The sequence below is a fragment of the Vicugna pacos genome, chromosome 8 (genome assembly GCF_048564905.1).
Source record: "Vicugna pacos chromosome 8, VicPac4, whole genome shotgun sequence".
In the NCBI taxonomy this organism is placed as follows: Eukaryota; Metazoa; Chordata; class Mammalia; order Artiodactyla; family Camelidae; genus Vicugna; species Vicugna pacos.
In genome coordinates this window covers 51,356,119-51,383,648 of record NC_132994.1, presented here as the reverse complement: position 1 = coordinate 51,383,648, position 27,530 = coordinate 51,356,119, and the positions used below count along the sequence as shown (strand labels likewise).

General features: G+C 37.0%; 1 protein-coding gene across 2 annotated transcripts in view; it reads left to right on the top strand.

The window, feature by feature from the left end:
- MOXD1 (monooxygenase DBH like 1) overlaps window positions 1–27,311 on the top strand; it is an 84,366-nt gene extending 57,055 nt beyond the window's left edge. Inside the window, exons 5-13 of one of the 2 annotated variants that reach the window (XR_012075015.1) lie at window positions 5,899–6,078; window positions 6,362–6,464; window positions 7,947–8,113; window positions 9,197–9,388; window positions 10,935–10,994; window positions 15,791–15,933; window positions 24,977–25,145; window positions 25,622–25,847; window positions 27,171–27,311. Coding sequence is in view for 1 of the 2 variants with exons in the window: in XM_015235760.3 (XP_015091246.2) it covers window positions 5,899–6,078; window positions 6,362–6,464; window positions 7,947–8,113; window positions 9,197–9,388; window positions 10,935–10,994; window positions 15,791–15,933; window positions 24,977–25,145; window positions 25,622–25,789 (1,182 nt within the window). In the remaining variant the exon portion in view is untranslated. Of the gene's footprint in view, window positions 1–5,898; window positions 6,079–6,361; window positions 6,465–7,946; window positions 8,114–9,196; window positions 9,389–10,934; window positions 10,995–15,790; window positions 15,934–24,976; window positions 25,146–25,621; window positions 26,902–27,170 lie in introns of those variants that run through there. The other variant, XM_015235760.3, reaches the window with a different exon arrangement.
- Window positions 27,312–27,530: the final 219 nt, after the last annotated feature.

Sequence of the window (27,530 nt, the reverse complement as noted above, 5' to 3'; positions counted from 1 at the left end):
GCAATATATCTATCTTTCTGCCAGTGCTATTGTTGAGGTGATTGGTATTTAAAAGTTGTGAAAACATGTGCATTCTTAAGTTTGCCAATACTCAATGGCTTTCTGGTGAAGTCCTTCTGGAACTGAATCTGTTCCACAACAGGTGTCGCTAAAAGAAGACCCTCAGGCAGGGACAGGTGTCTCAAGGACCCACCACCTTCAGTGGCGGAAAGATAGCATACATTTCCTCTAAGATGTTACTTCTTGTTCAGATGTAGGGGCTTGATTCAAAGTTCTATGGAATTCTGAGATGCTTAGAAGGTTTTATTGTGTGTGTGTGTCTTATCCCCCATCTTATTCTGTCCAATAGACTAAGATGACACCAAGTGAGATTCTTTGGATCATTTTATTACTTTACATAATTTTTATACATTTTTGAATACATAGAATGGGTTGCTGGTATTTTAGACTTTTTAATCATATTGTGTCCTTTGCATCAAATTTCTTCCCTAGCTCTGCCCTCTTGCAACTACAGAGTAGATAGGAATTCTTACCCAAATAATTGTTACTAAAGTAATTGAGCCACTGACTGAGTGCTGCTTAGGAGGTATCCATAGATTTTTAAAGGTTTTCAATGGGAACAAAGTGCTCCCGTCCCCTGGAACTTATGCCAGGCACTGAACATGTGATGCCCATCCATAGCCAAGGAACAGAACACACAGCAAAATAAAGAAAGATTGATGCATGGAGGCAATAGTGCAAATCATGAATTTTGAGATCTTTTATGAACGTTGTGAAAGTATCTTTGGTATCCCGTGTGGTGGATCAGAAGGAGCTGGATGTGGGATTGACCCAGTTTTAAGTATCCGAGTCAATTGTGAGGGGCTCGTGAGTAAGTGGTTCAAGTGGCCTCCTGGGGAAAAATGATGGGTTGAGTGACTGGAAAGATGTGAAGGCACTTAAAGAGCAGGAAAGAGGGCGAGAGAGTTTCAAATGGAGAGCAGTCCTGGGTGATTGAGGATTGGGATGGTGAAGTGTGGTGCAGTATGGGTCACTGGAGTTGAGACAATCAGGAAATTCGGAGGCAGTGCGTTTGATGACTCAGCCTCCTCGATGTTGTCTTCACGGAAAAGGTAGTATTCACTTCGTTTCCACTCAGCAAGTAGTTACTAGCAGTCTGTGTGGCAGGGACTGTGCTTTGACCTGGTTAAAGAGGGTAAGAGAAGATGGAGTCACAAGGAACAGTATAAATATTTGGGGCTTTTCAATGTCCAGTTTCAGTTTTATGGTCGCTGTTCATTTCCACCTTGGTCTTGGCTATGCTTATTTAGAAGCTCTTTTTTTTTTCTTCTCTTTTTTAATGCTAAGTCCTCTCGAGAGTACCCCTAAAGTTCCAGTTTCTTGAACTAAGTGGGGGGACTTTTTTCTTCTCCATCCTTCAAGTTGAAGTCTCCCTCTCTTTTTATCTGTGTTTTGGTTCCTGGGCTGTTCCCTTACTATGCACCAGGCTAACAGATAACCCACAGCTGCCAGACCATCCTTGCCCGGCCTCTGTTATGTATGAAAGTGGGCGTACAGACCTGTCATCTGCCTAGATCTATAAATCCAACCTCTGTACATGAACACTGTGATCAGTAACACAGTTTGATATGGCATCAGGTGTGTGTATCATTGCCACCCACTTTCATAGGCATTTTTGTTTTGCTTTGTTTTTCTGGGGGGGGCGGTAATTAGGTTTATTTATTATTATTTATTTATTTATTTACTAGAGGTACTGGGGTTCGAACCCATGACTTGTGCATGCTAAGCATGCGCTCTACCACTGCACTTCCCCACGACAGGCATTTAAAAAAAAAATATTTCTTTGTATTTATTTCTTTTGCCACCGGATAGTCAACCTAAAGCAAAATTTAATAAAATGTTCATTGCAGTCTCAGGAATATCAACTTATCTATATCTGTATACTTTATAATGCCATGACCCTCTTTGACAATTCCTATTATTTTAATATTTTTCTGAATAGAGGCAACTTTTGGCATTCTTGTTTTGATTGTGATAATAATGTGACATCTCTGAAGTAGTAATCAAGATAGGAAATCCTTTTTAAATGCTGCCCCTTATAGCTCAGATTCATTACAGCCTTACTTGTCTCAGAAATATTTGAATACAAAAATGTATTAACTCCACCATTGTTTCAAAGAAGGCAGCGATGCAAAAGGGAAGGTCTTTCCTGTGGACCGTTACCAAGTGCACAAGAAAGTCAAGTGATTAATGCTTGCATTCAGTCACCAAGCAGTGTGGGTCATGGAGCCCTTGTGCGCCTCTCTCCTTCCTCAGATGGTGCTTGCCAGACTCTTCCTCAGCCTTACTCGGGGTGAAGAAAAATGTCACAACAGAGGGGAAGCCATGCACCCTGGGACTGCTTCAGTGTTTGTGGCGCTGGTCATAGTAGCAGAAGAGAACGTGTGGCTGTCATTTGGGGATAGGTAGCAGGGCGCTGGCATCACTCAGCTCCACGAGCATGCCAGGAAGCTTTGTGGGAAATTCTTCTCTATGTTGGGTACTGGGAGCCAGTGGCCCTGTCCTGCTCTAATCAAGGTGCTCCCATTCCCTGGAACTTGTGCCCTGCTCTAAACTGGTTATTCCCATCCACAGGAACATTCTTAGTGTCTCAATCAACCTCCTTGGTCATCATAAAATTCTGTATCAAGAAATTCACCTATTTTCAGGAGTCTGATAACCCATTTCTTCTCCCGCAGCTACGTCCTCTTACTGTAATCTCTTTATAAAATTCTCAGGCCCTTCTCTTTCTTACTTTGTCTCTTTCATCTCACAATAGCAAAAACAATTACTTTTCTAAGGGATTCACTTCTTCCAAAGCTTCTTATATTTTCCTATGGTCAGTACCTAGGTTTGAATGTGGAAAGTTTCCATGTCATTTTAGGAGTGGATTTTTGTCCAGAAATCCTCATTTTCTAGGCTGTACTATCAATCTGTAGTCTGGAGATTGGGTTACAATTTAATTCTCCTTGAAGCCTTCATTTAAGTTTTGAGGAGCGACCTTGGTATTTGCCTTCCTTAAGAGAGAGCATAGTTACAGGCCACGGGTCTCTCTTCTCCCCAGTGGCCAAGGGCACATGATCTGGGTGGCCAGGAGGGCAGGAGACTCCCCAGGTGTACCACTCCCTGTCTGGCACTGCTCCCTGGATGGCAGTGCTTCACGGAGATTCTTGGTAGTGGCTCCAAAAGTGCCTCCTGGCATTGGCTCCGTGCTGTCATCAGCCTCATTGCTGACAGCCATTGGCAACTTGCCTTGTGTGAAAACTTTCATCCTCCCGCACACTGGCAGCAACTTCCAAGGTCATTGGTGCGTCTCCAACATATCTTCCTACGAGAATGTGTTGCAGTCAGAAGAGTCCTGACCTTGCCGGACAGACCAGCCTAGTTTTAAATCTCCATCTACCACCTCCTAGCCACGGTACTTAGGACTCGCTGTCTAATCCTCTGAGTGTCAGTTGTCTCATCTGTAAAATGGAGACAATAACATTTCCCTTACAGAACTGTTGTAAATATTAAATGAAAGATGTCTAATGACTCAAGAGTGGCTGGCAGATAGTAGGTGCTAAGTGAAAGATGTTACTATTATTGTACCTAGAGTGCGTTGTCAGCTTGGCGACTTGGCATTGATTTTAGCACTTCCTTTAGACGTAAAAAATTTGTCCTACAGGGAAGGACAAATGTCATGTGATATCACTCAGATGTGGAATCTTAAAAAATGACACGAACTTATCTGCAGGACAGAAGGAGACTCACAGACTTGGAAAACAAACTTCTGGTTACGGGGGAGTGGAAGGGAGGGAGGAATAAATTGGGAGTTTGGAATTGGCAGATACAAACCCATGTACAGAACAGGTGAACAACAAGGTCCTACTGTATAGCACAGGGAACTATATTCAATGGCTTGTAGTAACCTAAAATGCAAAGGAGTATGAAAAAGAATATATATATATGTATAACTGAATCACTGTGCTGTATACTGGAAACTAACACAGCATTGTAAATCAACTATACTTGAAAAATGCTAAAAAAGTAGGAGAAAAAAGCACTTGTTCTTAAAGTTTTTTTTTTTAAGACGTTTATTTGAAGCTCCTTTAAGAGAGACACTACCCAGCATCACTTAACTCCACATCCACCCTCTCTTAACGCCCTCTTGCTGTGCCTGGATGAAGAGCTCTAGTTTCTGTAGCTGCGTGACGCCTCCTGTCCAGGATCTACCTTGAAGAGCTCAGTACAGCCTGTATGTTCTCCCTGAACTTAGAAGGCAATTAGCAAAAATCTCACATGTGTCTGAATGGTTCACTGTGGGCATAGAGCAGTCTCCTGCCCGCCTTGGCGTACTTTGGTGCCCAAATTAGTAAAGTCTCGCAATAAAGCTCAAACTAGATGTGGAAACTAAAATTTCACAGAAATCTTAGACTGCCCTTTTGTGTAGTTGTTATGTATTATGCAGCCAAGCTTGAACAATAACTGTCATTTTCAAGCAAAATAGAAAATAGTTTGTGTCTTCAGGGCATACAATTCTTCAGAGGCGAGACAAGTGCAAACAGAGCCATGTGCGATGTTGTCTTCTGTGAATGTGATGTTAAAAATGCACACGTGGGTTAGGTGTGGCATGACTCACTATGCAACACAAGAGAAAGCTGGATTTAAAAACTCCAACCCCTGGCTGCCCATTCAGACCTCTACCCACTAGCTACCTCTTCCCTCGGTGGCTGCTTAGATTTTCCTATTTTGAAAAAAAAGGCAAACTATATAGAAAATCAAAATGGAAAGACTTAGGAGAAAATAGCTGAAAACACTTTATCTTTTCCATGCCTGTTTAAAGCAAGGTCTTTTAAAATGCATTGTTTGCATCTGAGGGCTAAAAGCCAAAGAGTGGATGACCTCCCACTAAGACAGCTAAACTCTTGGAAATTTAGGGACACACCAGAGCTTCGTTGTCAGAGGAACAGAAGGTTCGAACCTTGTAACCAGTGGCAACACCTGTAGCCTATCTGAACGAATTATAAGGCTCTTTGGGATGTTAGGATGTGCTTAGCTCATTCTGAGTTCCTGGACCAAAGTGAGCAAGTGTTCGGAAGGGAACTTACAGAAGGAACAGTGGAAGGAACATAATCACATAATCACCTGGATCACACTTTCAATATTAGGACCAACTTCACCACTCATTCTATTTTCACTGGTTTCTAGGTTTCCTTCTCATTTGAACAGTGGCACAGGAGCACATCACTACAGTATTTTTCCTCTCCCAAATTCTAATGGTAAAATTTTTATGATAATTTAATTTTAATCACCAAAATAAAAATATACTTTATTGAGCCCTTCTTTGTGCCTAATACTATGCTCAGCACCATATGGATAGATGATAGGTAGGTAAGTAGATATAGATGAATGATGCATCATCTATCACCTCCAGTAGGGATGGGTAAAGATAACATTTTGAGGTGGAAGAGAGTGAGACTGAATGCATTTAGCCTGTGTGATTTTTTTTTTTTCCTACGTGAAAGAAGGAAAGCGAGTAAGCCCCAGGGCAAAGTAAAGCTTGGAAGAGAGCAAGCAAGTTTTGAAACAGTGGCTATGCAGAACAGGAAGGGAAACAACAGTGAGTTTAAGAAGTAAACAGCAGATTAGTAAAGTCCTGTGATTCTCGGGGGAGCAAATGGTAATCTCATCTTTGCTGTTGCCATTGTCCTCGGCACCATCAGCATCATTGTCATCATCTCCAGAACAAATTATGCTTAAAATGCATAACCTTTACATAATTGAGAAGATTATTCCTTTGAGAAAGTGATAACCACATATGCTAGTTCCATGCTGTAGGGTGATTCCGTTGACCACATTCTCCCTATGCCGGTCTAGGTTGAGCCTGTGATCCAGAGAGGCCACGAGAGTCTGGTCCATCACATCCTGCTCTATCAGTGCAGCAGCAACTTCAGCGACAGCGTTCTGGACTTCGGCCACGAGTGCTACCACCCTAACATGCCCGACGCCTTCCTTACCTGCGAGACCGTCATTTTTGCCTGGGCCATTGGTGGAGAGGTGGGGCCAGTGACTACAGAGATGTAACAAAGTTAATTGAGCATTTTCACCCTACGATTCTGATACTTATAAGTAAAGCTCTATACATTATTTTTGAGATAAGGATGACTTATTTTTCTTTCCCTAGGAAATAATTCTTTCCTTAAGCCATCTTATTTGATCATCTATAGATTAATGGAGTTGCAGAATGTTGAAATATCATTAAGAATGGTTAGCTTTTGAGTGGAATACAGCTCTCAGGGACTTGCATGGGACACTGTGTCATGGAATTTTGCTTGTTTAGGGTTTTTCCTATCCACCTCATGTTGGATTATCCCTCGGCACTCCGTTAGATCCTCATTATGTGCTTCTGGAAGTCCATTATGACAATCCGACATATAAGGAAGGTGAGTGTGTTCTCCATATATTCTGCCTATGATTTCTTAAAAGTTTTGTAACTCTTTCCTTGATTTTAACAGAGTTAGACTTAAAATAAAATAGCATACAATGTTAGAGTTTACCTATACATTTGTCATCCAAATTAGGCTTCTTTTTAGAGTGAAGAGGGCACTGTTAATAATTACACTGGGACAGCAGTCACTAACCAATGCTAAGCCAGGCAGATGGGCACATGTGGTCACTAATTTTCAAAAGTCATTTGCATACTGCTTACTAGGAGGTAGAATAATAGACTTTTCCCTTTATGATGTAAATTAATTCCTAATACACTGTGCTTATGAAACATCTTTCTAAATTCATATATGAAAAACTACCATTCATCACACAGCAAATATTAAGCCTTTGTCATGTGATACGTAAACCATAAATATATTCAAAAACACTTATGCGATGACACTGTGTAATATGATACTGAATTGAAGAGGGGTATTTACATTTGGTTCCTGAATTTACTTAGGTAATATTCCAAAGCCAAAAAATTCAAAGATACAATATGCAATTATCAACAGAAGCAACTCAAGTTATTATTTTACACAAATTTGTGTAATTATTCAACAAATACTGAGCACCAATGATGTGCTGGATCTGTGCTTAGCAATATAATGTGAGTGAAAAGCAGATACTGTCCCCACCCTCGTGGACACTGTAGTATAGTGGGAAAGAGAAACAATAAAATAATCACAACAATACAGAATTACAACATATATGCTAATTGATCCAAAGGGCCAATTCGGTGGTCACATATGGGTAAGTCACCACTGCAGAAAGAAGCCAATTAACTCAAAGTGGATAGTCTGGATTTATGAAGTGTTTGAGGCCCATACCCTCCTTCCTTATGATAACTGTGTCACAACAAGAAATGTGTCTTATTCATTGTTCATTCCCACAGTGCCTACTGCAATGCTGTTCACATAATAGACTCTTAGTAATTGTCTGTTGATTAAATGACTGTTGAGTTATTAAAAGAATGGTGATAAACTATAAAGAAAGTTAATCATTAGTACTTTTCTCCATCAGCAGATGGTTTTTAGACCAAGGGCTTTTCACCTTTACATAAATGTTACTAGACTTTATCACAAAACAATATAAAATAAACTTTTGTTGAAGTCCTCTGTATTCCAATGAATGACTTTAGAATTTCCATTCTGTTAAATAATTATGGAATATGTCAGCTAGGCCACACAAACATTTCTCCCATGGTGTGCCATGTTAGTCAGAAAGGGCTGCAGACCGTACGGTGCCTCATCTTTCAATTCCTCGTTGTGAAGCTGAGCATTGCCTTCCATTAACCTTTGCTTGTATTCCTTTCTCTTGTGAGATTTTTAAGGAAAATTAATGAACCCATTTCAACTGAATATGGAAAAAAAGTTTTCTTTTTTAGGAACTCAGACTCACTTTTAATTGTTCTTGTTTAAATGGTCTTGTTCCAGGCTTAATAGATAATTCTGGACTGAGGTTATTTCACACGACAGATATAAGGAAATACGATGCTGGGGTGATTGAGGCTGGCCTCTGGGTGAGCCTCTTCCATACCATCCCTCCAGGCCTGCCTGAGTTCCGGTCTGAGGGTCACTGCACGCTGGAATGCCTGGAAGAGGTATGCTGCTTCGAAGTTTCCAGATTAATCTATGTTCTCAGAAAACGATGTTTGGAAAATTCCATGTTTGTTTACCATTAATTTTTGTTGTTGTCATAGTGTAAAACAATTATTTACAATTTTAGCCAGACCTTTGTTGCTTTCTTAAATCTTGAAGGTCACAGGAGTGCAATCTGAAAACAAGAAGAACTTTCAGGGTGTTTTCTTTCCTACATTCTGTCTCCTTTGTTTGTTTCATATTGGACACTTCATCTTATCATCTTTACAACTTCTGCCTTTGTTTGTATAGTCCCTTTTCCTCTCTTAACTTTATCTTTTATTCATATTTGTTTTTTCCATGATTTCTTTTCATTTTTCTTCTCCTTTCCTCTGCTTTTATAGATTATTTCCCTTCTTTAACCAACAAGCAAGAATATCTAATATAAAAATACATATTGAATAAGAGAAAACCATATGTAAGTCTTTAATAATGGCTTCTTCCATTTATAGTTCCTTTTTCTTGAATGAAAGTATTTCAACATGGATCATATTCTTCATGAATTAATAGAATATTGGGTTGTATATAGTATGGAAGACTGGTGGAGTAGAAAGATTATTCTCTTCTGAGTTATTTAGACCATGAGTTAAATTGCCATATCATTTACTAGACGTGGAATCATGAGCAATTCATTAATTTGACTTTCCCATTTCAGTTTTCGTATCTTGAAAAGTAGGAATGAATTGTCCTTGTAAGAGTTTCAGTTTGCAAGCTATGAACATACCGGAATCTTCTTGCCTGGAGCTTTGACTGCGTCCTTCCCTCCTAAAAGAAGGGAAAAGAAAGATAATATTTAAGAGTGGTCCAGTTGGTCCTCAGCAAGCATGAATTCCCTTTGTTTTTTCCTGGCAAATATTGCTTCACAAAGATAACACTGCTAGGAATAAGTCAGGAAAAATCCAAATTCAAAATGTCTGGCGGCTCATGCATTCACTTAAATTGCATTGGCTTTTCTTCTCAGTTGCTCCTCCAAGTCTGTTGTAAGGTGAACTGTCTGAACATGCACTTGTGTGGGCTGATCAGGTCTTCCCGTGTGTCCCCCGTAGGCTCTGGAAGCTGAAAAGCCAAGTGGCATCCACGTGTTTGCTGTCCTGCTCCACGCTCACCTGGCGGGCAGAGGCATCAGGCTGCGTCATTTTCGCAAAGGGGAGGAAATGAGACTACTTGCCTATGATGACAATTTTGACTTCAATTTCCAGGAGTTTCAGTATCTAAAGGAAGAGCAAACAATCTTACCAGTATGAATGTTTTGTTGTTTTTCACTGACGGTCACCAAAGTCGTGAGACATCTATCTGCTGAGAATGAGCCAGGTTTCTCCTGGTGAAATGAATCGCTTCTTGTATCCTTATCCTCAGAGCCACCCACCATGGCTGTTGCACAACCCAGATGGAATGTGTTTGATCTGTTTTCCAAAACTGAAACTCGTTTTTTTCTTTTTTTTTTACTATTCCCAGGGGCAACTCAAGTTGTTGACTTAAAGAGAAAATGAAAACTTGAGTTTTGAGCACTCAACATCATTCTTTTTTTTTTTTTTTCCACTTAATTCCCCAGTTAACAATGCTTTGGGTTGCAGTTCTGGTAAGATCAGAAGTTTGCTTTCATCATAGGATAGTTTTTGGAGGTTTCATTTCAGTAAAAATAAATATAAGGTAATTCTTTCATTTGATGATGGTATTTGGACATAGTTAATTACACTATCGTGTGTGATCTAGCTTGCAGCAGTACTTGGCGTTATGGTAGAAGGACACAGAAGAGAATCTTATGCCTTATAATAATGAAGGACTGAAATTTTTTTGATGCTTCATCTTGTCCAATTTTTTATTCCATGATCATCAGGCTCAATAATTATATGACTTCCTACTCTTATTCTCTTCTTAAAAATCAGATACTTCAATATTTATGAAATGAGAATAACAGCAATATCTTCTCTTCATGCAGAAATTCCCTCATTCATCCTGAGAATAGAAAGATGAAGTTTGAGAAACAGTGATCTCAAGATTCTTAAGGGCGACACTGTATTTTATGGTGTTGTCTTTGGGCTCTCCAGCCAGTTATACTGGGTTATCTCAGAGCCCCTCAACTGGTGTGCCGTGAGCAGGGCATAAATATGTTGAAGTATGGATCCCTGAGCTCTCTGAATAGCCAGGCAGGGAGGACAAATCTGGTGACCATTACCCAGTGCTCATTCTGGTCCATGAGTTGCTATTTACCTGACTGGAGAGCCATAAAAAATTATTTCCTTTAGGTGCTGATGTGTTAAGAGGTTGGAAAGTACAGAGGAAAAAATTACTAGTAATTTGCTTCACAATTCTGTTTTAAAGAAATAAAGACCTGACTAAAGACCTTTGAAGAAATAACGTAAATGAGGAGATAATCACAGTAACTAGCCTCTGTGGCTAACATTTATGAAGTGTTTAATCTGCACTAAGAACTAATTGTGTGTAATGTCATTTCATCTCCTCACAACAGCTGTGCAAGATAAGTGCTATTTTTCTCATTATTTTTTAGATGAATACATTGTGCCCAGATGATTCATTTCCTTACCTAAGGCCATGCAGCTAGAACGTGGTGGAGACTGGCTGGAGCAAAGAGAGCCTTATTTTTGTGTTTACTTGCTTATTGTACTAGCAATCCTGGAATGTAATAGACGAAAGGTCTTCTTGTAAATCAAATCACTTAATGCGTCCATTCATGTAGCAAATTAAATTGTTGGCCTACAAATGTATTAGATAAATAAAACAGCATGAAACTCCAATCTGAAAGCTTATACTTTTATGTTTCAGGGAGATAATCTAATTACTGAGTGTCGCTACAACACAAAAGATAGAGCCCGGATGACTTGGGTAAGAAGAATTTTATTATTATTAAAATTTATTTGTGGAGAGGGAGGAATCAACTTTGATTTTAGAAGAAAAAAGTAAAAAGCATTCCCATTTGGAAGCATAATTTCTGAATGTCTTGAACATGAAACATCATAAAAGCGAAATCAGAGCTGTTTTAGCATTTTATCAGATTAACTAATGATGCTGTGGTAATATTTGCAGTGTGATTTATTGACTCTTTCGTGAAAAGCTCTCCTTAGTCTTTTAGTTTTTCCTCACCAAATACTAATAAAAGACTGGTGGTCACTAATGACCATGCACATGAGTCTGGACTTAGATGAATCAAGACTTCAAAAGGAAGAATGAATTCCATGACCTTAGGGCTTCTGATCCAAAGAGAAATCTGGTCCCAACAGATTTACTGGGGAGTTCTGCCAAACATTCAAGAAATAAATCACTCATGCCTTCCTCAGTCTCTTCCATGGAACGCAGAAAAAGGGAAACACCTCCTACCTACTCATTTTATGAAGTTATCATAATCTTAATACTCAAACTTGATAGGGACAGGATGAGAAAGGTCCACAACGTGCAGCAGATGGAAGTAACTTTAACGAAGTATTGACAAACCAAGTCCAGCATTACATAAAAATGTAATGTTAGGACCAATTTGGGCTTAGCTAAGGAGTGTAAAATTGGTTTACATTAGAAAATGTTTTAATACTATTATACATTAAGAAATTGAAAGAAAAAGATGTACGGTTACCTCAATAGGGGCAGGAAAAGCATTTATAAAATTTGCCAGTCATGAGAGGGGGTAAAGGACATTTAGCAAACCAGGAATTTGAGAGAATTGTCTTAACCAGATAAATATTAGCTGTGAAAAATCTATAACCAATATCAAACTAAGTGAAGTACTAGAAGTGTTTCTTTAAAATTAGGAAGGAGACAAGGATATTTTTTATCGCTATTTCTGTTCAATACTGTAATAGGAAAGAAAAAATAAGATATAAAGATCAGAAAGTGAGAAGCTCAGAAGTAAAACATATTATTCACAGATATCATGGTTTTCCACATCAAAAGCCTTCCCCAAATTGATAATATCTAAAATTAATTGTATTTTTAGTATACAATAAACTACCTGAAGAAAATGCAATTTAAGACTATAAATTCTATAGAAATAAAACCTAGCATTAGATGTGTTTGATCTCTATGGAGAAAATTATTAATCTTTATTGCAAGACATTAAAGAACACCTAAACAAATTAAGAGATACTGTGTTTATGGATAGAAAAGCTCAGTAAAAGAAAGATAATCCTTCTTTCTAAATTGATTTATAAATTTGATATAATTCCAGTAAAAAAAAAAATCAGAGAGATTTTTTGGTTTGGGGTTTTGGTGTCCTTACTAAGAAATTTTCACCTAGCCAAAGGTTTTCTCTTTTTTTCAAAATTTTTCTAAAAATTTTACAGTTTTAGCTTTTACACAGAGCAAGTTGATTATAAAATCTACATAAAAAAATCAAAGGGTCTAAGCAAGACACTACTAAAAAGAACCAGATGGGAAATAAGCTACTAGATATGAAGGTGTATTTTAAAGCTGTGGTGATTAATAGTGTGGTTGGGGTCCAAAGTTAGAACAGTGGAACAGAACAGGGAACCCAGAAACAGACCTTACAAACCCCCTGTAGGCAAACTTGGTTTAGAATAGACATGGTATTCAGCTAACTGGGAAAGGATGGGCTTTTCACTAAAGAATACTGGCACAATTATGTATCCAGATGACAAAAATAAAATGACATCTTTATCTCCCATAATACATAAAAAATTCCAGTTTCAGGTAGATTAAATATTAAGGTGTGAAGAACCAAATCTTAAAAACGTTAGGAGAAAAATATATAAATATAACTTTATGACTTTGGGGTAGGTAAGAACTTCTTAAAACATAAAAAGCACAAACTATAAATTAGAAGATTGATGAATTTGACTCCCTTAACACTTTTGGTTACTAAAAAAAATACTGTTAAGCAAATGAAAAGATGAGTTTTAAACTGAAAAAACATATTTGACATACATAAACAAAACATTAGTATCCAGCATATAAAAGAAATTCTACAAATCAGGAATGTAAGACAAACATACAATAAAAAAGAGCAAAAGATAAAAATATTTCACAGAAAGAAAAGCCCCAAAAGATAATAAACATGAAAGGATGCTCAGTTTCATTTGAACCAAGGTCATGCGAATGTAAACCAGAATTATTTTGTATCCACTAGTTTGACAGTATTTAAAGTTGCAATTCCAGTGTATTAAAACCGGAACCCTCGTACTTGCTCAATGTAAATTTACAAAATCACTTTGGGGAAAGACAACATTATGTAGTAAAGTTGGAGATTCATACATGCTCTACTCATTTCCATTTCTATGTAGATTTAACCTTCAGGTTACTTTTTCAGGAAGTGTTCCAGGAGAGAAACATAAAATATTCATAGCAGCATAGAATACCACAGGAACAAAAAATTGGGAATAGCTCCAACTGTTTATCAAAAGGAGAACAAATAAATACATTATAATATGTCATATGATATATGAATAGTATATAGTTATGAAAATTGATGAACTGAAGCCACCTATATTAATATGAATGTATCTGAAGAACATAATGTTGATCGAAAAGAGCAAGTTTGCAGCAGACTATATGTAGTATGTTGTGTATCTAAAGTTCAAGAACAAACAAAAATTCAACAATGTACTGTTTAGGGATACATACATCAATAAACTGAAAGTAAGGTGTGATGAAAAGCAATAGAATGGTAAACAAAATATTAAGATAACCATGTCTTTGGTTAGCATGAGGGAGAAGGGGATTACAGATTAGGGTGGTCAGTACAATGATGTTGGCTTTATTTTTCTCATGCCTTGTATGTAATTTTATTCGCATGAAATATTTTACTACAGACACAGTAAATGATTATTTTAGTGTATATTTTGGTGCTCTGCCTGCATACCTTCCCTCTTCAGGGCCAATACAGCTAAACCTCAGCCACTGAAAATATTAGGTAATATGTTCACATCTGTGTCTCTTGCTGGGCGTTGCTATCCATATCAGGGAATGACTCACTTAAAGTTACACCCTCCCCAGTAGAGCAGCCAACAGCCAATAACTCATTGATGTGAGGATACAAAAGACCAACTCCCTTCCTACAATTTGGTACAACTCTAAAGAGCCATCCCGGCTCAAGGGTAGATTAAATATATTTACTTTGGTGTCAGTTGCAGCTTCATTTGTAGACAGCTTCTCCTTTTGCCCAGTCCTGCCCTGCACAGCAAATGCAAGGTGTTATGTTTCACAGTTTGTAAAATCATTGCATACTAGCCACTACGCTAACATATAACTATGAATGATACTACTAAGTTTTTCATCTTCACTTTTCAAGGATAGATGATTTGCTGGGTACAGCATTCTTGGTTAAGTTTTTTTTTTCTTGGAGCATCTGAATATGTAATTCCAATATCTTTTTGTTATGTCTGTCATTTATGATGAAATGTCAGTTGTTCACTGTATTATTGTTCCCCTGTATACAATGTGTCATTTTTCTCTTGCTGCTTTCAAGATTTTCTCTTTGTCTTTGGCTTCCAACAATATGACTATGATGTGTCTAGGGATGACTCTCTTCATAATTATCTTTGGCATTTGTTGAGCTTCTTCTTGGGTCTGTAAGTTAATGTTTTTCACTCAATTTGGGAGGATTTCCACCATTTTTTAAAAAACTTTTTTCTACTCTTTTCTCTCTTCCCTCTCATTCTGGAACTCCAATTACATGTGTGTTCGAATATTTAATATTGTTCTACAGACCTCTGAGATGTCTTCCCTTTCTTTAGTCTTTTTTTCTCTCCATTCTTTGGGTTGGAGAATTTCTGTTGATCAGTCTTCAAGTTTACTCACTCTTCCTCTGTCATTTCAAGTTGCTGTTGAGCCCATCCTGTGATTTTTAAATTTAGTTACAGTATCTTTCAATGCTGGAATTTCTATTCAGTCCTTGCTTAATGTTTTCTTTTCTCTGATGTCATTCCTAATTTGTTCACTCATTTTTAACATATTTACCTTTAATTATTTGAACATCTTACTTTAGCTCTTTAAACATATGTATATCTGTTTTTAAGTCTTTGCTAAATCCAGCGTCTATATCTGCTCACAATCAATTTCTACTAACAACTTTTTTTTCCCTGAGTACAGATCATAGTTTTCTGGTTTTTCTCTTATTTAATAACCTTTGGTTGAAAATTGGACATTGTAGATATATGTCATAGTAACTCTAGATTTAGTTCTTCTGAGGATCTTTGATCTTTTTTAATTTTAGTAGATAATTTACTACTTAGATTCCAAATTTGAAATCTGTCTGCCCCGTGGTATACAGCTGCTAATGTTTATATACATGACAACAATATTATAGAAAATTCAGTGCAATCAGGCAAAGATTCCATTGAACTGGCTGATTGGTATCATGTTACTAAACATCCCCCTAATCCTCTGAAATGTTCACTGTGGTGAGAAGTTTACATCATACATATAGAACTTTGAGGAGATTATTAGGTTATTTAAGAAAGGCAACTTTTAAAGAAATAGAAATAATTTTATTAACTTTTATAAGCGCCACTATATTTTTAAAAACCAAATTGTCATTTAGGTGATTATTTTTCAGCCTTAAGATCTATTACCTTTCAGTATCTGAAGAAAGTATACACCATTTGTAGCTCATGTGCTGTATGTCAGAGTTGGTGGAACATACACTGTTCTAAATAAAATATCTCCATTTTCAGGGAGGATTAAGCACCAGGAATGAAATGTGTCTCTCATACCTTCTTTATTACCCAAGAATTAATCTTACTCGATGTGCAAGTATTCCAGACATTATGGAACAGCTTCAGTTCATTGGTGTTAAGGAGATCTACAGGCCAGTCACGTAAGTGGTAAATGGATTTCATGGTAGGGGTAAGGCTGAGCTTTATTTTCATACTAGATTCATCACCATGTTGCGGAATTCCTTTATGTGCTCTTCTATTTGATTATTTTCAACTGGGGAGACCAAGTAAGCTTTCTGCTTGCTATGTCCAGGGCCCCCAAGACTACTCTCAGGTTCAGTGGTTTTCTAGGAAGGCCTAGAGGATTCAGCATATAGTTGGACTCATGACTAATATTTATGACAGTGAAATAATAGAAAGAAAACTGAACAAGAGGAAAAGGCACTTGTGGCAAAATCCACAGGAAACCAGGAGCAAGCTTCCAAGAGACATCTCCCAGTGGAGTCACAAAGAATGTGCTTAATCCCACCAGCATCAGATTGTGACAACATGTATGAAGTGTTGGCAACTGGAGAGACTCATTAGAGACTCAGTGCCCGGAGTTTTTATTGGGGGCTGCCCTCTGCTTAGCAAGTACCAAAATTCAAGACTCCCAGAAGGAAAGCAGTGTTCAACATAAACTACATCGCTTATACAGAACAACTAGGTGCAGTAAATTACTCCTAGTGTTTAGAGAAAGTTTTATGTCAGTGGAGGAAATTGTTGCCCACTTAAGTTGCCTCTGCCAGCCAGAGTTACTCTTCTAAGCAGGTGTTCCTAAGGATGGCTGTATCAGGCCTGCTGTGTGAACTCTTTCTGTACAATTGCATATCACAGAAATGACTGAAGGTAAAATAATCAACAAGATAAAATTATTCTTGCGTTCCTCAAGACTGTATGCTAGAGTTGGGGGGGCAGTTAAAAAGCAAACAATATAAATATAAAATTTCAGATATTAGTAGATGTTATGAACATAATCGAGACAGTGAAGGAAGTGTGTAGCTGTTGTCAATAGGGTGGTGAAAGCTTCTATGGGGAGGCGTCTTAACCCATGCCGCCTGCTGTAACTTCCATAGACAGGGTGGCTTATAAACAACAGATTTGCCTCACAGTTCTGGAGGCTGGGAAGTCCAAGACCAAGGTATTGGCAGATTGAGGGTCTGGTGAAGACCTACTTCCTCATAGATAGCCATCTTGTCACAGTGACCTCATGTGGCAGAGGGTCCAGGGAGTTTTCTCAAGCTGCTTCTATAAGGGCACTTACCTATTTACAAGAGCAGAGCCCCCCAAAATCCCCACTTCCTAATAACGCCACCTTGGGCATTAGGATTTCAACATATGAATCTGGGCGAGGGAGACACAAATATTCAGTCCATAGCAGGAGGTGATGTTTGAGCAGAGACCTAAGTGATGGGGAGTCAGCCATGGAAAGATATACGAGTGGACTCTGCAGAGAGAAGAGCCAGTGAGGGAGAGAAAAGTAAAGGGAAAATGATGTGTGAATGGTGCGGGAAACATGTTTGAAGAAGAAATTAAAAATTCTCTTTTGCATATATTAAGTTTGATGTAGGAAAGAAGGATTTTATCCATTTTTAGTAATACCACAAAGAAGAATTAGGGTGGCTGATGGAAATTTTGGAGCGTAGATTTTATTTTAACATAAGGAAGAATTTTCTAATGATTAGAATTTTTCAAAATGAAAGTGACTGATGTAACTAGGCAAAAATATACACATAAATTTTTGAGGAGGTGTATTTAAGGAGAGGTTAAAAAAGACACCTATTGAGGATGTGGTTAAATGCAGATCTGAAGGAGAATATAATTATGGTCTACTTTTTTGTTCCAAAATTTTATAGGGATTATAAATTAGGAACTAAAAACACTCTTCTTTTTAAATGAAACACTATTCATAGATATATTCTACTGAGTTCCTACCCAATGACCACCAGACCAGAAGTCTGTGTCTATTAAGATACAAATAAAACACTGGCGTAAATTAGGTTGTAGTTTACAAAGCATTTTCACATACATGATTTCATTTAGTTTTTTTGCCACATAAGTCCAACAGATAGAGCAGTATTTGCAGTCCCAGTTATAGAGGAGGAAATGGAAACAGAGATCAATTACTGTATTGCAAATGAAGAAAGAAAATATCAATGAAAATCAAAACAGCCCATAAAATGTCATTCCAAAAACACTAGGATGTAGTCTTGTTTTTAAGATATTATTTCTAAGACATAAGTAGCCTTTTTTTACCTTTAGAATATTTTTAAGACATTGACTGGAAACTTTTCATAATCAAGAGAATGCTTGAGAGAATGTTGAAAACAAATGAACATTCAAAGTTTTGTATTTACAAGATGAATGTTCCATGGTCCAACTATTTTCTTTTGTGTTCAGCTTGTGTGAACCCTCTGGAAATGCTCAGCTCCTGTGTCCCGAGAGCTCTGTCAGTGTCCACCCGTTTGGTCTCCTCCAGGAAATACTGAAGTTGGGTTTTTCATCACTTAGAAAGACAGGGAGAATTGCTTCCCAGAACAAGGCCAGTTTTGAGATGTCATTGCCCACATAAAACCATTTAACTACATGGTTAAATATATTTACTCTTCAAAAAGATGGGTGAAAAAGAGCCTCTGTTATAAAATCCATGTTTGGACTTTAAATCAGCCTTTCAAGTCTAGTTCACCATCACACTGACATAAATATTGTTAAAGGCCAAACCAACAAGGAACTGGCTAAATGATCAGAAAGAGAGAAATGATTTGGGTGCTTTTTTTTTTTCTGTTTTGCTTATAAGAATATTGCTTATTTGGTTTGATACTAATTTGGTACAATACTAAATAGGAATATCATATAACATAGGACCTAGAATCTCATATTTTTACTTTTAATATAATGATTCGTTAGGTGCTTGGTTTAATTTTAAACATTCTGTAGCAATTCTAGGATGAAAGGATGCATTGGTGGGAAAAGAGAGGCCAGTACATCCTGTCCCAGGATTTGTCTGTTGTGGGGGTGCAGGTTTTCTCTGCCTCCTACAGATCTGGCAAGGCTCAAGGAAAAGCAAAAAAGCTCCCAAAGATCAGATAACAGAATAGATAATGAGTTAGGATAATTTTGTATTCTCCGCTGCACCACAGTTCACCACTGTCCCCACAGTTCCAGTCAGGTTTACGTGATGGGAAGTTCCTGCCTTATTTGTTCTTTCTTAAAAAGAATCAAAAGAAGTGTTTCTATTTTTCTTTGCAGGAAAAATCACATTAGGTTGATAAGGTATAAAAATTACACAGGCTTTTTATAAAGAGTTTAGATAATGCAGGAAAGGGTCTCAAAAAAAGACAAAGGCAATCACCTCAAATTCTGTTAGAAACAAACAACACTAACGTTAATTGAAATGTCATTACAGACATCTCTCTATGGAGGTATTCACGTAAAGATGAACAGATTAGTGATATAAAGGTTATACTTTATGCACTGTTATAAGCAAAAGTATTGCAGTTTAATTTTGTTTTAATTTATCAGAAGAAAAGAAACTAAATTAAAATTGAATAATTGTTGAAATTTAAATAAATGTTGCTGTTATTTTTAACCAGAAGAAATAATATTGTGTAAAGGGGCTCTCAAATGTTGACAAAATAGATCAAAAAAGTTATGAACACATTGCACTCACTTCTTTAATGCCATGTTTCAATTTTAGATGGTAAAACATGAGGACATTCATACTTTCACATTTTCTCCCATCCTCCTTTATTGTACCTCCAAATATTTATCATTTATATTATAATTTTTGAGATTTTTGGTTTTTACATTTAACTCTGAAGCATAATTCTCACAATATCTAATGCAACTTTTATTTCTAAATAGATTTAATGATATTCTTTAATCTTTATATGATTTTAGCATTTCTGAGTTGTTTGAATTTGATTTATCAGGATTTTGTCCTAAAGTTGCTTGATCAAGAAGGGCTTCCAGATGCCTTATGCCCTGTGTTTTTTTAATGTTTAAAAATTTCTGCATTTAAATGTGGACAGCATTTGGCTGGGTATAATATTTTGGGGTTATAGCTGTTCCCCCAGTTCAGCAATGTCTTTGGATGAATGGGAAAATTCTTCCTCTACCTGTAGAATTCAGACGTTAAATTCTACATATTTTAATATTGAGCATATGAATCAAATTTTCCTGAAACACAGGAGTGCTCTTTCAGTATGTATATTCACTTCTTTTTTCATTTCAAGGAAATTTTATCTTATATCTACAGTTTTTTTTCTAATCTATTTCAGATTTTTCTCAAGCAAACTTTTTCTTATAATTTTTCAGAAGTGCTTTTCTACTTCTTACTTTTTCTCCCTTAATTAAGTGCTGACTTTGTTTTGTCTTAAATTTATTTCCTTTGGTTTGCTATCTCCCCTTTCATATTGTTCGGTTGTTTTATCATCTTGCATTTGAGCCCTTGTTCAATTGAATTCACGTTCCTATTAAATAACTGTATCGCATGAAACACTGGTGAGAATTCTCTCTGGTATAATTGGTTTAGATCTTCTTCTAGAGTCAGTGTTTTCTGTCTCTTTACATGAAACATGGTATAATTTCCTTTCTTCCTAAGTTTGCATGGTGATTACATCATTTCTTGCTTATGCTGAGTCAGTTCTGAAACTTATCCTTGCTCTGGTAAAATACAAATGAATTTTGGACTGCCTTCTAAGCAAACCTGGCCATAGCTTGCTTTCTCTCCACAGCACAGTTTGAGATTTGGGTGATATGTCTTATGCACTTACTTTTCTATATTTTGAAGGTAAAGGGCTGTATGCATAGAGGTGGGACTGTAAACTCTATCTCACAACACATTAGTTATTCCCTCCTCAGATTTTATTAAAAATCTATTAGAGGATGTTTTCTAGTTTGTGGGGGGCTGAATACCTTTCGTTAGAAGAATGTCCCAGGCCTTATATTATGCCGTCAGGTCTGTTACAGCTCTCAAGTCTTTGCTTTTAACAGGGAGCTACAGCTTTCCCAGGTACTTCAGATATTCATGTGCTCAGAGAGTGTCAGGAAGAGTAGGAATCGTTCCTTGTTAAGTCAGATATCCTGGTCTCCTTTAACCATTTGATTGGTAAAATTTATGTTGTATCTTTTTGGTCGGTTTGCTGGTATTTTTAACTGTTTGTTATTTATTTTTTTAAAGTCAAATTGCTTGAGACAGAACTTACGAACAATAAAATACCCCTATGTTTGGTATACTGTTAGAAAATTTTCTCAGACGTGTTCCCCTGTGTAACCATATCACAGATGAGATGGAGTGTTTTCACCACCATCAAAAGTCCTCTCACACCTCTGGAGATCATCCCACCTCCCACACAAAGCCCAAGAAACTATGAATCTGCCTTATGTCTGCTATTAGTTTGATCTTTTCTAGATTTTATAAAAGTAGGATCATATAGTATATACTCTTTTGTGCTTGGCTTCTTTAATTCAAAATGTTTCTGAGATTCATCTATACTGATGAATATTTATGGACATTCATATATACATATAACTGTATATGTATTTATGTGTGTATATATATGTGTGTGTGTGTGTATGCAATTCATTCCTTTTCATTGCTGAGTAGTATTCCCCATGTGTGGATATATACAAATTCATTTATCAGTTCTCCAGTTGGAAAACATTCAGATTGTTTCCAGTCCTGTGGCTGTTATGAAGAAGGCTGCCATTAACATGATTGTGTTCATCTTTGTTTGGACATATGTTTTCAATTTCTGGGTTAATACTTAGAGATGGAATCCCTGGACTGTATACTAAGTTTATGTTTACTGCATGAGACTCTCAGAATGTTCTCCAAAATGATGTCTTTTTACATTCTCATCAGTAATGTATAAGGGCTCCTATGGCTTAACATTCTTCCCAAAGCTTTGTATTTTCAGTATTTTAAATTTTAATCTATGTTAATGTGTATGAAGGGGCATCTTATTGCAGTTTTAGTTTCCATTTCCCTTGTGACAAATGGTGCTGAGCCTCTTTTCACCCACTTATTAGTTATTTATATATGTTCCTTTTTAATTGTTTCAATTTTGTCCATTTAATTGGGTTACTTTTTTTGTTATTGAGTTGTAAGAGTTCCTCATAATCTTTAAGAGTTCTTTATACTTTGGATATAAATCATCTGTCAGATACATGTTTGCAAATAATTTTTTTCCCAGTCTGTGGCCTGATTTTAGTTTTTTAACTATATTTTTTGAAGTCCTTTTTATCATTTTTGGTTTGTTTTGTGCTTTTGATCTCCTGTGTAAGAAAATTTTGCCTCCCAAGGTTGTGAAGATTTTCTCCTGTTTTTTTTTCCCCTACAAACTTTATAGTTTAAGCTTTAGGTTGATGATCCATTTTAAATAATTTATTTTTTGCATTGTATATGCTGAAGTCCATTGTATTTCACACGGATATCAAGTTGTAAGAGAACCATTTGATGAAAAAAACTACCATTTTCCTATTTAATTACCCTGGAATGTTTGTTGAAAATCATTTCACCATATATTGACAATTTCTGGACTCTTAAGTTCTGTTTCATTGTGGTACCTGATTAGCCTTAATATAATACCATGCTCAATTATTATTACAGTTTTATAGTACATCTTAAAATAAGAGTAAGTCCCCAAACTTCATCATTTTTTTCTTTTCCCCAAATTATTTTGGATAATCTAAGTTTATTCCATTTTCTCATATATTTTAAAATCAACTTGTCAATTAAACTTACAAAGGAAAATTACTCATTAATATTAAATTCTAGTAAATTAATGATTTATTCTTATCAACTACAGTGATCTATGAATAACACCTTTTTATTTATATGTGTATCTGGGACACATCTGGACACTGCCCAGATGAGCAGAAATGTAACCTGTAATGTCTAGAACATTCTAATATCTCTAAGTCCCAGTCTCCGTGATAGCAGAAGAACATGCTACTTCAAGGCTACCTGTTTCAAGATTTAATGCTTAGTCTTTTACGAGTAATACTCAAGATAAACATTTACTTTTTCCAGATTTCTCCTCATTCTGTCTTTTTTTCTCTTTTCTCCAGTGGTTATCTGGAAGTGTGGTATAGGATGGGCTGGAAAGGTTAGGAAATGTGTTAGTGTGGTGCTCTATAAAGAGCAGGACCCTGAACTAATTTAGTAGGAAGGGAAAGGAAGCATTAAAAATGAGCCATAGACGCCACGTCAGGGACATTGGTGACCACACCTCCACTCACCCAGCCTGTCATGCTGACTCCAATATATGGTTCATGGGATTTGTCCTTTTCTGTATCCTTTCCCACATATTTATAGTAAGTAAACAAATGTGTTTTTATCTCTTCTGTCACTTTATGCTGTGAAATTTCAAAATGATTCTAGCTTGTTAATTTGCTCCAGCAGTTAAGCTTTTTATTTCATATATATGTATGTGTATATGTATACTCATATTTATATATGATACACTATTCACTCTTACCAGCAAGGCTGCAGAAAATTCAGGGGATTTAGTTCACAATACTTTAGCAAAGATTCTAGTGCCCCCTTGTGGTGTTTGAGGTGATTACTGGCTGATGATTTTCCCCCAGCATTTCCCTGGTTATGAAGTTGATTTTCTTTTTTTTTTTTTTTTTTAAAGAAAAACACCTTATCTCTCTGAAAAGTAAATTTTATTTTTAATATTTGACTTAAAGTCATTTGAGTGAAACCTAGCTATAGCTTTTAGTTTATTTAAAAAGACATTGAATATAAATATAATGGACCCCTTTCAAATCAAGTTTTCACTTTATACACATTTTTACTGTATGTAGGTTTTTATTTTAGACTAATTCTGAATTGGATTGTTCTCTACAAGTCTTCAAACGCTACAGCAATTTAACAATGCTATAGGTTTTAGGTCATTGCTAGATATGTATAATGTAGTGTGATGGTGATTGCTCTGTCTTTATGGTACTTAACTTTAAGGTCTCTGTACAAAATAGTGCACTTCAAACTCAACAAAGATAAATTGACCTTAATTAAAGGAAAAAATAAGGTTAGGAATGAAGACTTTTCATATATTATCTATTGTATTATTCATTGTCTCACTTATTAGAATATGGAGGAAATGATTTTGTTTTAGACATTAAAAATTTGTCATTACTCTAAAAGATTAATGAAGGAGGTTTAACTTAATTACAAAGATAATATTCAACATGCCTGAGTAGATTATATGTTGAGAGAGAGAGTTATGACATAAATAAATGAAGAAATTGTGAAGATCAAATATTAAAAATGTAGATTCTTCAGCTGGAGGTTAATAGCCGCTGCTCATTACTGGAAATTGCTGGAACTCCCCTTGGGGTGTTAAGGGACTCAAATTCCTACTGGTGACCCATGACAATCTCCTGGAGGGTCCATGGAGTTGTTCGTGTAAACATGTGAGATATGCTGACACTTAAACACTTTTCCTTTTTTAAGGAATTAATAATAGAAAATTTATATTTAATGAGAGATGTTACCTGAAGTGTATCACTTCAAGCAGGTCAAGTCATTCTTCTGCGACTTCGTCCTTCTTCCTTGGACATGTCACGGATGGTTTTTTTAGACCAGCAAGTGGAAGCAGAGCTTATTGTCTGCACAATGTTTTTTTCTTAGTGATATTTTAAAAACACCGACTCAGTTTCTAATCTTTTATTATTTTTTGTCACTTAGGTGACTGAAAACAGGGCAGCCAAACAGGGCAGCCAGCAGGGGTCAGGCTTTTCAAGGGTAATGACACTGAAACTTCCATCTTCGTTCAGTAACTTTTCAGAACCTACACGTTTCATCAGCCTTATACCCTTCAGAACTGAATGCTTACCAGCTGTATTGTTAATAGAGCCAAAACAAATTTGTGAGGAAGTGTGAGGCTCTGGGAAAGCTTTCTAAGTCAAAAGTATTTGGCTAAAAGTAATACCCATCTGATACTAAACCAAAGATTTTTTTTTTAATTTCTTATTTTATCTGCATTTCTTCTGGCAACTGCTGCTGAGCTCATCAGTGACCTGCATTAGATTAACTACCTGTGTAGAAACGCACAAATATGAAGTCCATTTTAGACTGTTGAAAAGTAACGGAAACATATAAAAATGCTTTTGTTCTAAATTTGACTAATTATGGTTATTTATTTTAAAATTCAGGACCTGGCCTTTCATTATCAAAAGCCCCAAGCAGTATAAAAACCTTTCTTTCATGGATGCAATGAATAAGTTTAAATGGACTAAGAAGGAAGGTCTTGCCTTCAATAAGCTTGTCCTCAGCCTACCGGTGAACGTGAGATGTTCAAAGACAGACAACGCAGAGTGGTCGGTAAGCCATACTTGGTTTTAATCTCTGGGGAAACCAGATGTTACATCTTACCCGAATTCACAATAGATAAAATCCAAGAAACAGACAAATATCCATAAATCCAACGGTCCAGTTATCTTTTGATGTGGCTGATCATTTATTTGTTCCGTGATTACTTAGGTTGACCGCAAACTCCCGATATCACTCTTTCTGAAGAAGGAAATTTATTCTAAAGCTAAAGTTGGAGTGAAGGAGGAACAAGATGGGATGAGGGCTTCAAAAACCGACAGGGCTCGTTTTGTATCTCTTTTTCCCCAGAGGCGTGTCCGGAAATCCCTGAGGTGCCGACTCCCCGGCACTGGGCGACTTCAGCGACCATCCCCCCACCCTCGCCCCAGCCCTTCATCCCTGCAGAAGAACAGGGGCTGAGCAGGTTTGGCCACAGCCCTGCTTTTAAATCAGCCCCTCAGTGGCGTCCTCTGCTCTTTGCTTTTCAGATTCAAGGGATGACAGCCTTACCTCCAGATATAGAAAGACCCTATAAAGCGGAGCCTGTGGTGTGTGCAGCATCTTCCTCTTCTTTGCACGGAAGTGTCTCTCTCAAGCTGCTTCTGTGGTCCTCGGTCCTGGGCGGGGCGCTAAGCAGCTCCCGCTCGTGGCCGTAATCCTGTTGTGCTCGGGGACCACGTTTTCTGTGATCTGAACCTGACGCTGAATGTGCAGGTTAGAGACACTTTGGGCGTGAGGGGTGAGCGTGAAGGGGGTGGAGGCCTTCCTTTCTACGTCCCCTGCCTCCCCTCCCCGTCCTTCTCAGGCTCTTTGAGGGATGTCCGTTGGCTTCTCGTCTTTTGCTCAGAAATGTCTGATAAAATGTATCCATCGCCAAATAAAGCAAAACTGGCCTGACTTAACCTTTAAAAAAAAAATTTGGACAAGTCAAGTGAAAGTACAAGAATTATTTCCTTCTGTGTTTTATTTTATTGAAATACTCATGGTTGCTGTTTTATTTTTTAAAATGTTTGACTTGGTTTCTATATTCCTCTTTAAAAATGTTTTCATCTTAAAGATGTAAAAGGAGGTACTCTCCATCCAGTTTGCTTCCTCTTTTTTGCTCTCTGGGTGTGATTTCCCCAGTCTAACGGCGGGCCCTCCCATCTCACGGCGTTTTTCCGGTTCTGTCCTTTTCTGTGAATTACCTGTGGGACCCTGACCTCAGCGCTTTCTGATGATGCCCGTTCTTTGTTTCCTGAGTCTCTTGGTCCTCCCAAACTATCCTGACCCCATCTCAGAGTACTTTTCTTTTTTCCTTCCCTGCTCAGCACTGGCCAGGTGAGTTTTTTCCTTGAGCTCTGACACTGTCTAAAAAGAAAGGCTATGGGAATCACGGGCATGGTACCTAACTGATGGTAGGCTGAGGAGAAAATGTAGCTGGCTGCAGATGCTGTGCTGTGAGGGGTCTTTTATGAGAGTCCAGGTCAAAGGGCAGATAGTGTGAACCAGCTGAGGAGGGTGTGAGGTACCTCCCTGACCACGTGGCATGTAACACGTGCTGCATACTGGCTCAATTTGAGTCACAGTTGCTATTGTAGATTTATTTTTATATTAGTTAATAAACTAACTTTCTATAAGAAAATTGTCACCACTTGAAAATCTTGTCACCTTTTTTGTTTCCCTTTGTATAGATCAGCCAAATCTTGTTTTGTGTCTTTTGCTCATTTCTTAAGCTAAATCCTGTTTGGATCATATTAATAAACTAAATAAAATTAAATTTCTGTGTGGTACCTTGTATACTCCTTGAGAGAAGCAAGCAGTTCAATACTGATGTTGCCAGTCAAATCAATTCAGAACGTTGCAATTTTTCTCTTCCATTTTTAAGCCCTTTCTGCCCAGCAAAACATGTCTTCAACACAAACTGTATTGTCTTAAATAAATACTGTGTTTTGGAGTTTTGCCTTCTTGGTTCTTAGAATTTGTCCATCTAATGAAATGTTCATAATATTTATGAGGAATATTTTATCACTGACTTGACTTCTTTTTATTTCATAGGTGCTACATCAGATTCTATGATTTCCCATCCAAATATTTGTACAAGAAATATGATCATCTCAAATACTCTCTATTTGAAATTTCATGTTTATTTTTGCTTCAGAATTTCTGAATCTGAGCCATCAAAGTAAAATGATTTCCTTTGGAAATTGTGTAATATTATATTTGTTTTCATTGTTCTTGGTAAAGAAGGTGAACATACCGGCTTAAAAAGCATACATGGCTTTTGGAGGCTCGCATTTTTGGAGCCCAGGGAACCTATTTTTCCTGTTGATGTTGCTAAGAATTAAGCTGACATCCTTCTTCTCATAGGAATTCTCATGAATATATATAATTTTGAGGCATTGACCCTGGTTTTGA